General features: G+C 30.8%; 3 protein-coding genes across 3 annotated transcripts; 2 read left to right on the forward strand and 1 right to left on the reverse strand.

The window, feature by feature from the left end:
- The first annotated feature begins 7842 nt into the window (after positions 1-7842).
- Positions 7843-9501, forward strand: LOC147933263 (uncharacterized). The gene is given in 2 exon segments (XM_087477365.1): positions 7843-8919; positions 9419-9501. Coding segments are annotated over 2 exon segments (228 nt in total). The 5' UTR covers positions 7843-8774.
- Positions 9502-11266: 1765 nt separating this feature from the next.
- On the forward strand, positions 11267-12098 carry LOC104730087 (RING/U-box superfamily protein). The gene has a single exon (XM_010449176.3). The coding sequence runs from the start codon at positions 11341-11343 to the stop codon at positions 11872-11874; it is 534 nt and encodes a 177-aa protein (XP_010447478.1). The 5' UTR covers positions 11267-11340; the 3' UTR covers positions 11875-12098.
- Positions 12099-14012: 1914 nt separating this feature from the next.
- LOC104730075 (PLAC8 family protein) lies at positions 14013-16407 on the reverse strand. The gene is made up of 8 exons (XM_010449156.3): positions 16137-16407; positions 16012-16033; positions 15530-15586; positions 15349-15430; positions 15057-15152; positions 14836-14960; positions 14691-14709; positions 14013-14615 (listed from the first exon to the last, which is right to left on the reverse strand). The coding sequence occupies exons 1-8, from the start codon at positions 16237-16239 to the stop codon at positions 14265-14267; spliced, it is 855 nt and encodes a 284-aa protein (XP_010447458.1). The 5' UTR covers positions 16240-16407; the 3' UTR covers positions 14013-14264.
- Positions 16408-16539: the final 132 nt, after the last annotated feature.

Below are 16539 nucleotides of genomic sequence, written 5' to 3' on the forward strand. Positions count from 1 at the left end.
TAAATGCTTTCCAATTTCTTTTTTTTTTTTGTGTCACAAAAAGCTTGTCAATTATTATACATTAAGTTTGGTTAATTGTTTTGTAATTGTGTATAAATATATAATTGAAACATAAGTCTTATTAATGGTTTTTATTTTCTTCTTCTTTGACGTTCGTAATATTAAGTCTGACCAAGAAAATACTATACAGGTGTCTCCCTCTATTCATTATTTTTCTTCCTTCAATTATTATGAACCTACTAATTTGAAAAATTATATTACAAGAAAATTCAAAAAAGGATATACGTGACATGTATACGTACATATTGGGTCCTGTGGTTCGGAAAAGAATGATTAGAAAATATATACGTGTAATATGGGTATGAATATATCACTATATCAGTATATTGATGTATAGGATATATTATGATATTATTAATTTTGTTGTTAGTTACCCTTTGCTTAGTTATGTAAGCAAGTAAGCAACAACGAGATATTCCTTGAAATATGTTTGTAAACTAGTTTTTAAACAATTTTTATGAGGCATAAACGTCAATCAAACAAACATTAGAACATTGAACGATGATTTTTTAAATGAAAATAATATTAATTCTATAAATGATTTAGCCAGTCACGTGAATGTACAAATATAACTACTATTCTATTTTGTACAAACGGTATCCCTTTCTATATTATAATTATAATATATAATACACGTACGTATACGTATGCCTCCGCTATTTTGCTACAGATTGTTTTTAAGAAAAGTTAACTAAATAAAAATGAATAGCACCATGATTCATTTCGCCAGAAGAATTTCCCCATAATTAGATAAATTCTCAGCAAACAAAAAAAAGTTCGCTTGAGAAGTATAATTAAATTATACTAATATAAATATTAAGATAACAAATTAGTTCATCTGTTTACCGAAAAAAAAAAAAAAAAAAACCTATTTCATCTTTCTTATTATAGCTAGAGAAATAACCTTAGGAAATAACATACCAATACATATTATATATATAGATATATGTTTCTGTACAGATGGAGAGGTAAATAAATGAAAGGAGCGAATCCCAAGAAATCAAACCAGAAGTAGGAGTTGAGTTCAGGCTTTTCTCAGATATGTCTCAGTGTCACTTCTCTACTGTTTAACAATAACTATTAACCAATCCATGTTAAAACTTTAAATAAATAAACAATGTTAATAAAAGTTATAGTAGTATATAACTTATAGCAGAATAACGCGATTATAGTCCTTTATGTAAATTAGTGAGTAAACCAAAACCATTTGATTTGCACAGTACGTGGAAGAGTAATATTACTGTATTAGTTTGACGATAGCATATTAATTAAACAAACGGTTGTGTTTTCATTTAATAGTATGTTGTTAGTCGATCACTAACTATTAACTAATCCAGAGAGTACAAAATATACGTTTGATTTCTTCTAACCACGTAGAAGAAAGAACAATATTCAAAGTTTCATTAAACATCGTTGACAAAAAAAAAAAAAAAATCAATTTATTTACATTTAAATGTCCATTAATAATTATTGTAAAAATATTATATGATAAAATAAATTTGACACTTTTCATTTCTTTCTAATTTAGATATAAGACATCTTGGCATTGGCAATCCAAAAAGAAAAGACATACAACATTCTTTACATGCAAATGCGATTATGCGAGCTCGGTCGTTCAATCAAAAAGTAATTTCAAACGCCACATTAGAGAAAAATAACGTTTATGTACTTGTTAGTTAACTGAAGTACAATAATAATATATATTAAGAAGTTAATTACTTATTTAATTGAATAGCTTTCTAAGTAGGATAGCTTTTGATTAGTTAAACATCAAGCCAATTTGTAAAAGAGGACATAAAAAAAGAATATGGAAGAGACAAAGACGACACTGTGTTTGTAGTTATTTAACAACACAATGTTTAATAGAATCACCCAAAAAGCTTACTTCTTTTCATTGGATGGATAAACCAGTGAGGTTTCTTATAAATGACAATTTTGAATATAACTTATAACCAACAATGCCACAAAATTTTGATATTACTTGTGTAGTAGAATATTCACATTGAGTATCTTAATTAAAGTATAACATATACGTCAAGTTCATGCCAAAAAAAGTCGAAAAATCCAACGTGTAACTCTAATATTTACCAACTTTCTAAATGAATCATTTACATTAAATTTATAGTAAATACGTCGCATGTGTTAATTATAAACTATCAAGGAAGTAGAGGATAAGAATATACTCGAAAAATTTGAGGGATTTTTACATTAATAACAACAAACTAATACATATAGTTTCAGAATTTGGGATATAATTATAAATGTTTTATAAGAATTGTTCCCAAAGTAAGGGATTGTGCATGAGAGGTGTGATTAAGTGGTCCTCCATTTTCTCTTCTTCCTTTCTAATTTCTGTCTTCTTTAATTAAATTCATTCCACCAAAAAATTGCATTTAATTGATTTTCCTCTTTTTTTGGGACCATTTTTCTTTTTATTTTCTCTAATTCTTACACATTTAAATGAAACTAGATATGTCCTCCTGTCCAAGTAAAAAACAAGATATATCATCTCCCACGCGCCCATTTCTAAGAATTCAACTCATTAATTTTTCTAAAAACAAGATATATCCTCTATCACTCTATGGAGCTGTTACATTAAAACTACTTAACGTTACAATTTATATGTATTTCCCTTTTTCTAATAATTATTATTTCAATTTTCCTGTATAACTGTGTGCAAATTACAGAAGATAGTATATAACTAAACACTATGAAAACTAACTTACAATATTAAAATTGGGGTTAGACAGACATGGATGACAAACACGCGCTATGAATTATGAGAGTGGGCTTATAAAACATGTTTTAAAAAGGGGGCAAGTGGTCCAACCCGAAACGGAAGCTCTTTCCGCCGTTTCATGCCAAAAATTCCACAAACAATCCTTTTTTTTTTTTCTTCCTCTTTTTGTTATTCCGTAAATACCCTCCACTGATGCTTGACGTCATCACTTCAGACCTTTTTATTTAAAGATGGACAGAGCGATAAAATGATTCATATCTGTAAGATTTGAAAGCGAATAAAATGTCTTAGTATTTGTGTGAAAGAGTAGAAATATTGTAAATCTACGATTATAAACAACTTTTTAGTAGTAGGGTATAGTTTCATTGCTATGGATTAAAACATTTATTATCAACAAATACTTTCTAACATATAAAAGGAGCATCACCCATGTTAAGTTTTTAAGGAGATACATAAAAGAAAACAAATCAAATCATAACCGATAAAGAGAGAATACAAGAAGAAGAAAACCAATGTGATCATAAGTGTGGGAAAAAGGGAAAAATCTGAGAGGTCTGATAAATGTCTGAGACAGTACACAGTTTTGAGCTTTAGGGTTTAGTAAGTGTTCTTGAAACTTGAAAACTGCTTCACAGTACTCATGATCTCACACTCTCTCCCTTCTTTATACATTCTTGCAGACTTGTTCATAGTGTGGTCCAACTCTACATATCCACATTTTTATTTTTATTTATTTTATCTATATATGATTGAATGGAACAGAGAGTGGTATATATGTTTGCCCCTTAACCAAAGTTGTTTCCTAATTATTGCTTCGGGGACCAGTTCTCTTCTTTTTTGGTCCCTCAATGTGAATACTTCGAAATATATATTCCCATAACTATCTATTAAATAGGGGGATTGAATGTTTTATGAAGTTAATATGTATATAGTTTGAATGCTTAACTAATTTCTGAAAGAAAAAGCAAAAATGAAACCGAGTTCATGTTCGAAGTTAAGCTATTTCACCAAAAATATATATCATGAGGGTGAACTTTATCGAGGTACGCGTTGTTGTTATATTTGCAATGTTTTAACTCCAGTTTAGTGATTTATATATTTTTTAGTTGAGGTTACCCTTGTTTTTCTTTACATCTTTTTAAAAGCATAACTTAATTTTAAGTTATTTTAACTAAATCAAAGTTGTAATAAATTATTTAAATAATCATTGAATCGGTGACCAAAATGATCAAGTATGAGATTATTTTTCCTAGATATTAATGGTTGAAAAAATTTGATCGAATAGTTCAAGTAGAATAACAAATTATGACCCAAGAAAAGATGTGACAAAATGTGACAAGTTATAATCGACATGCATAACAACATTACTTGCAATATGCTGTGTTTGAACATATGATACGGCGTTTCAAAAATTGTTACACTCCCAGTAAATGTGATTTTAATGTTTCTGTTTCTCATATAAAACTAGCTCCTATGATCTATAACCTGATGCAACAGTTGTAATATTGGCTAATTTTCAGTTGTTTTTTGATATGGCTAATTTATTTAACTGCTAAGTTATTGTTGCTTAATGCTTGTACATATTTAATAAGTTTTTGTCACCGTCAAAGACTTTTTCCAACATAAAACTATTCCACGATCACGCAATTGATTATTTTGCATGGAAAACAAATCTCGTGGTAGCTCCTACTTAATAGTTTATTGAATTTAAGAACTTCTTTTATTGTTGCTTTAGTAAAAAAAATTATCTTATTTTATCAACAATTCTACAAATCTAAACCGAAAGTACAAAACATAATGAACAAATTCTAATATACAAAGCCACATTATTTTTTTGTGCACCAAAAAAAAAACTCATATAATTAGTCTGTTGCAAAAGTTAGTGAACTTATTGTAATGACGTCATCTTCACCATCAAACAAACCGTCGTTTTCTTCTGATACAATATTTTCAGCTTGGAAAAAGGAAAAACTTTGGAATGGAAACATTTATATATAAAAAATTCTAAAGTCTTGCAACAGATCTTTTCTTGAGTTTGTTTTTGCCTCTCCGGTTTAGAATCGAAACGGCTAAATCTTAGCTTGACTTTTTTACCTTTCTTGGTTTGCTTTCAATGTGGTTGTGTGGTCATAGTCTATAAAGAAAGCACTATCCGGTTGTCGGTTGAACCCAAGCTCATTCATCCGGCAGCATCCCAACTTTTTTTGTTTGATGAATCACTTGAACCAACCAATATCGACGAACCATGACATTACTCACCAATATAAGGCCGAAAATAGCTTTTGTAGTGTAAGCCCAATAGAGTTGGCAAAGGCCCATTTATTTCATTTTAAGATGGCATAATGACAATATTTTCCATTATTCCTGAAGGTGTTCCGGTTAGGAAAAATTACAACCGAGAAAACGAAATCGAACAAAAAATAACAAAAGTAGAATAAAATTAGTGAAAAACCACAATTGGAATCTTCCCGAAATCCACCAGTTGTAAATCATTTTTTTCGACGCCTCAAATTTTCAATTATTAATATTTATTTTTTTCATTGATTATTATTATTGTTTTTTTCCCCACTTCTTTTGTCGCAATTAATTCTGTAAACTTATACTGGTAATATGAAAAGGGAAATAAAAGGTGTATTCAAAAAAAAATATATATATATATATATATATATATATATATATATATATTTGGAGACATTTATAAAATAAATCCTGAAGTTGGCACTTATTTACAGATATGCTATTGGTATTAAATAATTAATTTAATAAACAAATTAATTCTACTTATATTCGATTTTTTAATAAAAATTAAGTGTTTTAAAAGGTAACAAACATAACTGTAAATGTATACAGATTTTATTTTTTTATTTTATAAGGAGGTGAGTGAAAAGGTATTATTCTTTAAAAATTTGAAAAACTGATTTGATAAAAAGTGACTTTTGACCTCATATACTATATTTTACTTTCATGGGTTTTACATGATGAGTTTTTGAGGATTAAAAATCTTTGAATATGTTTCCTGATCCGCCTAGCATTGACGGGTTTGGACTATAGAACTAACACCAAACTTATTAGTTTATTTCATATACTACAGATTTGTAGTCATAGTTTGGAAAATTAACTTATAAATTGTTTAGTATATGAACTACAAAATATTACACATACTACAACACATTCTTAATATTCAAAAGAAAAAAAAATTGTATACACATAAAAATATACACTAACATACAATATAGGCATATATCTTTGCTTAATTATAGAAAACATATTAAGCGTTTTAAAATTTTATATTCTATCTAATAATAAATTTAATGTAATTAGGTTATAAACTGTATAAAACATAAGAAGAAGAAAAAACATTCTAAACAAAACTATAAACTAATTAGATAAAAGTTAATTAATTGGAAATTTGAAAACTAAATAAATTAAAAATTATTATTTAAAATATAATAATTTATAATTTAGTCCCGCGGTATACCGCGGGTAAAAACTTATTTTGTTATAAAATAGGGGAAAATTTACTACATATGTATAATTAAAAATAATATTTCGAACAAAGAAAAAAAGAGTAGGGCAACTTTATAAATCCTGGCTGTCTTCTTACTATTTGATCAAGCAAATACATATTTGAGTTATTACTATAATCATTTTTTAATGTCTATACTGCGAATCTTTTAAACAAAAGAGTTCTCGACTTATTTCACACACTATAATTTCCAAAAAAATTTCCAGACAATTCGGGACGCTTTTCGTCATTTAAATCAGTTTGTTGCTATGCGAATATCGAATACATTCTGTTATGTAAAAAGACGATTCTACATGTGGAGATGTTTATATACTATTGGTTTGTACAATACAATTTCGTATTTTATTACGCACATACTTACAAATTATACAATTCACCAAATTAAATTAGTATATTTTGAATACGTGTTAGTGTGTGTGCAAATACGGATGGTGTATAATTGGCACCATTATTCAAACTTTACAAACGAGTCTTTCTTTACTATGAAGCCTTAGTTGGATTGAGCTGTTCTTCCTGTTAATGTCTCTAATATTACCAAAATCTGCCAGTTATTGTGACATACATTATAGACATTGGCATGCGATCTCTTTGTTTGTATATCATCTAATTTTTGTTTTTCGTTTTATGTACTATCTACTTAATTATATGAGTGAGGATTTATCTATGACTCTCTGTCATTATGTCTCATTAATATTGTCTCTGGATGGATTGAAATACGTAAAATTTAATTACACACCTTACATGTTTTGTGTTTAGCCTTAATCTGCTTACGCTAATCAGCATATAGGAATAATTCTATTAAATCCTAGTTATATGAGCATGCTTTTCGATAGAAGGGAGAATATAATAAACCATGAATGAATTTAATTTCCACTGATATAAGTGCATCATATATATATTCATTTACAACAACAAAAAACAGAAAAAAAAATAAACACATATTTTCCCCCGACCCGATCAGATGTATTATTCAAACAAAACCTAATGATTCGTTGATGTATAAAAACTGCCGAACTTCTTGATATGTATAAAGATTTAAAATGATGTTGTTGTATTTTTATGGTACAATCATCGATTGCTTCGTAGCTGAAGCTGATTACTCGATTTTACGTAAACGCTTGCTGCTTCAGTCTTTATTGTTTATAAACATAATAAACACATAACTCAAAATAAACACATGAATTAAAGAGAAAGAGAAATTACAAAAAAGTTGAAGAATATCTAAAATATTCAAAAAGATCTTTAAAATAAAAAAATATATTCAAATAGATGGCTATTATCCTGATTATAAAAAGATTTATGGTCATATTTAACTAATTCACTCCTAATATTCTATTAGATGAAAAATCTATATATTCTAGTCATAATCTATATATATTTTTTATGGTATATATATATATTTTTTTTTCTCAGATGTGTTTGGGGGTACGTAACTACGTATACTTTTTTTTGTCCTATCCACCCCTCACTAGTCTAGTTACTGTAGGAGCTTACTGATTACAGCATTCGCTTTTTTTTTTTTTTTCGTCTGAATGATTCATTGATAAACTTCAAGGAAAAATACAAGGGCCGGTAAGGAAATCAATTCTTCCGGAGTCTAAAGCCGGCGAGTAAAAGAACACTCCCGGAGGCTAAAACCAAACTAAGGGGAAAAAACCCAGACTGATAAAATACACAACATCGATTTATTATTTTCCGGAACAGATTCCAGAGATCCAAAAAAAGAAAATTAAAACCTAAATCTTTGAAAAATTAAAACCAAATCTGAGACAAGAAAACCACACAAACGGGTTAGAATACAAGAACCTCCTTAACCAACAGAATAAAACCGGATGAGAGTACCGTGCGGCTCCTTATGTTGCTCCGACGATGGGCTACCAGAGGCGGTGAGACACAAACAAAGCCTAGAAATCCTTCATGGTGAAAGACTCTTGAAAAGGGAAGGAGATCTAGATCTGCGATGGTGAATGTTCTTCATCTGAGGCGGTGAAAGATCGGTTGGGACTGCCTCTGCTCTGAAGACGGCCAGATCTGAAGCTGAACTTGACGGAAGAGACAAAAGCCAAGAAGCAGAACCAAAGTTGAGGAGATTTTAGGTTTTAAAAAATTTAGATCTGAAAAACCAGATTTGAGGCCGTTGGAAAAAAACTAGATATGGATGCGCCGAGAATGATAAAGACAACTAAATAAAGAGAGAAATCCAACTCCGGTGCTACGAAAGCCACCGGAGCCGGTAAAACAAGGCAGCGGTGGTTTTAGTTTTTTAGAGAAAAGGGAGAGCTTTCTAGGGGTTTTTTTAAACAGAAAAGGAAAAACTGGGTTAATAGCATCTGATTACAGCATTCGCTATTAAGCTCATACTTTTATATGTATTGATTATTTGATTACATACTTATATGATATGATATAGATGTAAATAAATGTGCATATAGATACAAGCGAGTGTAAATGTGGGAATGTGAAATGTTGGAGGAAGAGAAGATGGAGAGAGTGTGGGTCTGTGCTGCCTTGGCACTTTCAGACATTTTATTCAGGTCCCCATATGACTTGACTACCACTCCCTTTCTCTCTTTACTAGCTCTTTAATATTATGGTCTCATTAAATAATAATTAAAACAAGTTGTTGTTTTTTTTAAAAAAAAAAATACTCCCTCCCGTTTACTTGTAGTTGAAGTTAATTTTTTGTTTCATATTACTTGTTGTTTTGTATTTATAATATAATTTTATGAATCAAATTTTTAATTTTACTCTTATTAATTACTTATATCAAATGAAATAAAATATTAATGAGAAGTAAAACAGAAAATTTAATTATATTTTTAATGTGCGTGAAATTGCTTAGAACAAAAAGTAATATAAAAAGGAGGAAGTAATGAATTGAATTTGAAATAACATTATTGTTCTATCAATAAATGATTCTAATAGATACGGAGTAGTAAATTTTCATTTTTTAATCATCTAACTTAAGAACAAAACTTATACTGTATTTGCATCTAGTTAACAAAACAAAACAAAAAAGTTAATTTACATTTATTAAAGTAAAAAGTACTATTTTCCATATTATTTTTAATCTAGTTGTTTTTACTCTTTAGTGACACTGTTGTCTATTGTGATGACTGATGATGTTGTCGTTGTATTATCGTTTCCAAATGACCACCTTTATTTCCCCTATTGAAAAAAAAATAGTCAAATCAATAGACGATTAGACGTAGAATTGGAATTGAGATGAACCGAACCATCTGTCTTCACGTCACATTTCTAGGTCGTGTGCGGCTGCACATAGATACATCAATAGTGTGTAAAAACTTTAATTTTCTATATTAAGGAAAATATGAATACCACACATTCATAATCCAAACTCTTGTATAGTCGCTAATTTATTTAGACATGTGTAAATCCAATATACGCACATATAAGTTGGTATTGTAATTGTATAAAATACGAGGGACAAAGGCAAAATATGATGTTGAAATTGCACTAAAATGAAGCCTAAGAACAAAACCGTTGTCGGCTCCATCTTTTTTTTTTTGGTTATGTTTTCTTATAATAATATTCCAAAATTTATGCTACTGTAACTTTGATTCGTGGAACCATCTGAAGCCATTTAAATCTCTCTTTTTCTTTTGTCAATAAAACCATTCAAATCCATTTTGTCCCCACCTTCATGTTTTCTTCTGTACAATTTCCTGTATTTTTATGCCTTTTATTATCATTATCTTTCCTTTTTCCTCCAAATGTTTTTTGTTAGTTTGATTTTGTAACGAGTCTGATTAGTTTGGCATATAAACAAAGATAAATACTTCTTTAGGCAAAAAAGAAAGAAAGTTAAGTTCTTTAACTGGTCTGCCAAACTCTAACAATTTGAGTTAAAAAAAGTTAGCTATAAACATATTAAGATTGGTACCTGAAAATAATTTTGCTGTGAAGATAATGAAACTCAAGCGACCAAGTGATACACGACGACATTTGCATTATTTGTATTTATGTAATAATGAAAACCTATAATTAGTAGTAGTAGTAGTTACTAATGAATTACTAGGTAACAACCCGCACATAGTGCGGTATAAAATTATTATTTAATGTTTTTACTGTAATTTTTATTTACAAAATCTATTATGTTTATGGGTAATTGAAATATTTAAAATTCGATTGTGTAGTATATATCTATAAAAAAATTGTATAATAATTAAAATTTAACCCGTGAGAATTATTATAATATCAATCTTATATTATTATATCATATGAACAAAGGGTTCTTAAAATTCATTTTAAAGATTTTATGAAAATATAATTAGAGGATATAATTAAGTTAGAAAGATAATATAAAAATTTAATTTTGGGTGTTAATTGTATTTTTGGAAAAATACAATGGTAAATAAATGTAAATATTTTTAAAAGCTGATGACAAATAAAGGAAAGAGTGTCATGAGCTTTGTAATGCTGACACCTCAGTTTTTTTTGCCAAAATGTTCCTCTATTAATATATTTATGGGTAATTGAAATATTTAAAATTTGATTGTGTAGTATATATCTAGAAAAAAAAAATTATATAATAATTAAAATTTAACCCGTGAGATTATAATATCAATCTTATATTATTATATCATATGAACAAAGAGTTCTTAAAATTCATTTTAAAGATTTTATGAAAAATATAATTAGAGGATATAATTAAGTTAGAAAAATAATATAAATATTTAATTTTGGGTGTTAATTGTATTTTTGGAAAAATACAATGGTAAATATATATAAATATTTTTAAAAGCTGAGGACAAATAAAAGAAAGAAACTCCTGAGCTCTGTAAGACTGACACCTTAGTTTTTTTGCCAAAATGTTTCTCTATTAATATATAAGGGATGTAAGTGTGTGTTATGAAAAACATAATTAAAAAAAAAAAAAACATATATCACTGACCCACGTGTATATATATCCCACTCTTCTCTACCTTTGTTTTCTAAACGCTCTCTATCTCTCTCTCTATCTCTTTAGCTTTCTCTCTCTAGCGGCGAAGCCATGGGTTATCCGGTGGGCTACACTGAGCTCCTCCTACCAAGAATCTTCCTTCACTTACTCTCCCTCTTAGGCTTAATCCGAACACTCATAGACACAGGTTTCCGGATATTGGGTCTACCCGACTTCCTCGAATCCGACCCGGTTTCATCGTCAACATCTTGGCCGGAACCACCGTATATTTCCACGGCGGCGGTGCATCATCACCAAGAAAGCTCGTATTTTTTCCCAGTGGCGGCGAGGCTAGCCGGGGAAATCTTACCGGTTATCAGATTCTCGGAGCTAAACCGACCCGGATTCGGATCCGGATCAGACTGCTGCGCCGTGTGTATCCACGAGTTCGAAAACGAAGACGAGATCCGACGGCTGACGAACTGCCAACACATATTTCATCGGAGCTGTTTGGACCGTTGGATGATGGGTTATAATCAGATGACGTGTCCGCTTTGTAGAACGGCGTTTATTCCTGATGAGTTACAAGTTGCTTTTAACCAACGTGTTTGGTCTGAATCTGAACTTCTCGCAGAATCAACTTAGAATCTTTTTATTTTATTTTATTTTTTCTACAAATTAATGGGAATCTTTTGTGTTTTTTTTGTCTTTCTTGATTTAAAATCTTTAGTTGGCTTAATTGAGTGGTTGATATGTATGTAAATATAAATTATAGGTGGTGCTAAGTAAATTAGAAGAAGGAAATATGTATTATCCACTGAGGAAAAGAAAAAAAAAAAACAAGGAAATGAAAAGCTTAGTTTTTACTATTTATAGACTTTTTATTTTATATTTTAACTCCAACTCTGGAGGGAGGAAATGATAATTTATCACAAGTTGACAAAATAGTGATACTTTTAGTCTGACCTTTCTTTGGAGCCTTCTCGACCTGATATTTATTAATAAGGGATTTTGGTACTCTTAATTCAAAAATGGTTCTTACAGTTTTATTGTGATAAAGATCATGTTCAGTACTGCACCAGAGTATTTGGAAAGCCTTAAAATCATTGCCACGACCCATTTTAACTATTTTAAACAGAAATTACGTTTAAAGTCTTAATCATATTAAAATTCTTCAGTGTTCTTTTCTTTAAAAATATATAGTGACCAGGTTTTTTCTTTTGAGAAACTTACATATATAATGACCAAGTGCACAAGAGAACTTTCTTTGCGTTGAGGTCTCTTCGCCTGTGACCATTTAAATTACTCGTACATGGTTACAAAATGTGGATACAGATATACCGTGAAAACATGGGCTACATACATGTTTTTTTTTTTTTTTGAACAAAAGCTACATACATGGTTATATATGATTTATTTCATACAGACGGGACATTCATGCTGCCACGAAGCATTCGCCGAACACATCTTGATGATGACTACTAGAGAATCCTCTATTCTCAGTTCACAAACAACAAACACATTAAACCATTGTACTGATTCTCTCAGCTCTGCCCATAATCCAACCATCTTATTCGTTCTCTAGGACTTCGTTGTTAAGACTTAAGATTAAGGAACGTTGTTTTTATTTTATTTTAGCGTTGAAATATTTTGAAAAGACAAACTCATGGTGTACCGTAGTTTTCTGATCCTTTCATGATGCAAATTAGGTATGATTAGATATAATTTATAAGATATTTTTATATACTACTCCAGAGAGCTCCAGACACACTAGTCTATATTTTTGTAAGCCTACACACTAGTCTCAACGAATTAGAAATGGAGAGAGTCCACACAGAGAGCTCCAGACGTTAAGCAAAGAAGGCTTTTCCTTAAGTGGAATATGCTCAGCTGTTGCCAAGTGGCGTTCGTAGGATTGTCTGCGCAGCTTTGGGTCCTTAGTTTTTCAATCAAACCCCAATTAGGGAAAAGCCCCACACGCTCCTAATCATTTTAAGCTTTCCGTTACTATTACACCATCAAAGTAACAAAGACCTTTTTCAAGAAGTGATAATTGCTTGCTTCTATTGATATATGATACTAATAATATTTATAGACTAGAATATATAGTAGAACTATATAATTGCAAGAAGGAGAAGAATGGTGAAACCAAACGATAAATTATGTGAACGAAAAAAAAAATGTTACTTAACTGTAACTTGTAATGCTAAGTATTGTAATGACTTCTTTTTCTTAGAGATTACCGAGTAACACTAGTTAATATTTTGTTGATAATATAATAAGAATTTCTTGAAATATCAGAAAAAAATCTACAAGACTCATACTAATTTTTAAAATCTGTAGGTCGGTTTAATACAACAAAACATGAATTTATTTTACGAGAGTATAATTATTTATATATATATATTCAACGAGAGTTTTAGTTAAGTAGACACGTTACTATTTAGAGAAAGTCTAATAAGAATACTGATTTAACATTGACGATTACTTTGCAACTTTGAGTCATTTAAAGGCAAAGTGAGCGAATAGATGGTGGGATTGACCCTCTTTGACTAGAAAGGCTAAAGGCAAGAAAAAGGATGCTCGAATAATTAGCACTAATAGCTATAATTTTAGTGTCACGATTTATCATATACTATTTAAATCTCATAATCAAAAGCTCACCTCCTCCAATGGATCCACGGTGGAACGTACCCTTGTTTACACAAGTTGTCAATCGGTAATACCTAAACCGGTTTGGTAGACCAACAAATCTTTGAAAACAGAGAATCATTACCGGAACGTATAAATTTAAACATGGATATCATACACTAAATCACCAAGTCCACATCTAACATAGTATATGGGTTTATAGAGTTAGCGGTTTATCTGATAAGAGAAAAATCGAAAATCGATGAGACAACAAACCGGATATTATACTTGCAAAGTAATCACAACATACCAAGGATGATGATAAATTGATAACTCAACAATGTAAACTTCCTGCAGACCGGTCTAGATCATGTTACAACTCCATTAGATGATTGAGATATCGGTTATGGTTCCTGCTTTGAGGGATATCCCGGTGCTGGCGGATAACCCGGTGCTGGTGGATAGCCTGGTCCAGGAGGTGGATAGCCTGGAGCAGGAGGGTAACCATGACCAGGAGGTGGATAGCCCGGTCCAGGAGGTGTATAGCCCGGTCCAGGAGGTGGATAGCCTGGAGCAGGAGGGTAACCATGGCCAGGCTGTGGATAATAATGCTGGGGATAACCAGTGGCTGGAGGGTAACCGGCATAGGGAGGGACTGGTTGATCAATGCGAGACATTTGCTGAGCCGGTGGCACTGACATTGGTTGAGAACTAATCAAACCATCTCGTTTGTCCATCTCAATCTTGTGTTGTGTCTACAAGCAAACAAAAGAGATTGGTTTTTGGCATACTAAAAATAAAATAAATGTGAAAAAACTCTATTAGTGTACCTGCATACACGCACAAACCCTGCAAAAATCAAGACCAGAGTACACAATCAGCAATAATAAACATTTGGCATAAGTCTTTTGTGATGTAGCCAAACCGTTTCAGCGACATGTGGAAACAGAGGAAAGGATTATACAATATACATACGTGCAATAGACCATATCCGCCAAGCAAGAAAGAAGCTGAGAAGCTTCAGAGAGTTCATCACTTCCAACAATGCAAGCGACAAGAGAGAAAATGCAAGCGATTTGGTTGAGACAGAACATAAACCCCTGCAAAACAACGAAAGGCGATGGGAACAACATTAACACACACAAAGATGTATATTATCCGGAAAGTGAAAACAAAGAGGGAAAACTAGGGAGTACAATTATGCAGTTGTCGCATTTTGTTGTATGGATGTTGAATTCATCTTGAAGCATAAAACGAGTAGATGCCACAGAGTTTCCAAAACAGAGACACACCTGAAGATCATTAAAAGAGTGAAATCTTAACCAAAACAAATCAAGATTTCAGGTGAAAGATTCTAATCCAAGAAAACTAAAGATTCTATCACAAGTTTTCTCATTTTGTTCATCAACATGAACATTAAGGGGCTTTATTTTGTCAATGAAAGCGCAGCTAACATTATCCAGGGAGAGGGAACAGGTGATGGATTACCTCAGTGGCAAGACAAAACTGAGGGCATTTGCGTTCTCCACACTTACCACTACAAGGCATGTAACCACCACAACAAGTGTACCTTCACAAAAACATAATAAAAACGCAATACCATTATGTAAGAGAAGTAGAAGAAACAAAACTCATTGTTCATGTCTCTAAAGATGGTAGAAATCAATACCTTGACATGTCATTATAAAGTGCTCTTTTCCGAAGTAAGTATGAAACGCAAGGTCCACTGCAACACGAACAGACATACAATTATTCAGTGACAGAACACATTTGTGTATCCATCACCAAAGGTACTCATCTACTACAAGGAGTAACAATCGGATCATTTAATAAGATCAAGAAGCTTATTATAAAACCTATCACAGAAGTTGAAACCTATCACATTTGAAAATCTGTGTTAGAGTTCGAAATCTTTGTAGAATTCACTGATTTTTAAATTATGTATATATTAGAGGTTTCAACTAGCATATACAAATCCGTTCCTATTAACAACGTTGATTAGTATTTATACACTTATATATTAAAGAAAACAAAAAAAAAACTCAAGATTATGATCAGATTTTTGTGAAAAAAACTCTATTTCTAGTTCTATATTCAACAGAGCCACAATCAAGAGTTTATTAATGAAATTGAGAGTAATGATACACTTACCATAAACACGAGAAGCAACAATCTGCAGAAACCATATTAAGAAAAGAAAAAAAAGCGTGAATTATTTTGATCAATTCTCTAACCAAATAAAGATAAACATTCAAATATAGCGAGAGATAAATTACATGGAGTATCGGCCGTGACGGTGCTCATTAGATCGGAGTGCCATAAATTCCGGTAATTTTGCCGGAGTTGCATCTTATCAAGCTTATCCTGCGACCTCCCCATGATTTTGATAATTTTACACACGAACAAAAATCACAAAATACCCACAAAACAAATTTTCTTACTAATGAAAATTCCACCAAAAAATTAGAAAATGATAACAATATCAAGTAAGCGTTACACGCGCTTAACATTCAATTTTTTTTTTTCTTTGCTTGATTTGGTAACAAACGAAACTCTTTACAAACTTAATTTTTACTCCTTTTCACTTTTTCTTTTTATGAAATGAAAGACTTTAAAATTTAATGTCTAGACTTAAATTTCGCTCTTCTCGAGTTTTTATTGGTTGAATGGAAAACTCTT

This window comes from Camelina sativa, chromosome 12 (genome assembly GCF_030686135.1).
Source record: "Camelina sativa cultivar CO46 ecotype springtype chromosome 12, ASM3068613v1".
NCBI lineage: Eukaryota > Viridiplantae > Streptophyta > Magnoliopsida > Brassicales > Brassicaceae > Camelina > Camelina sativa.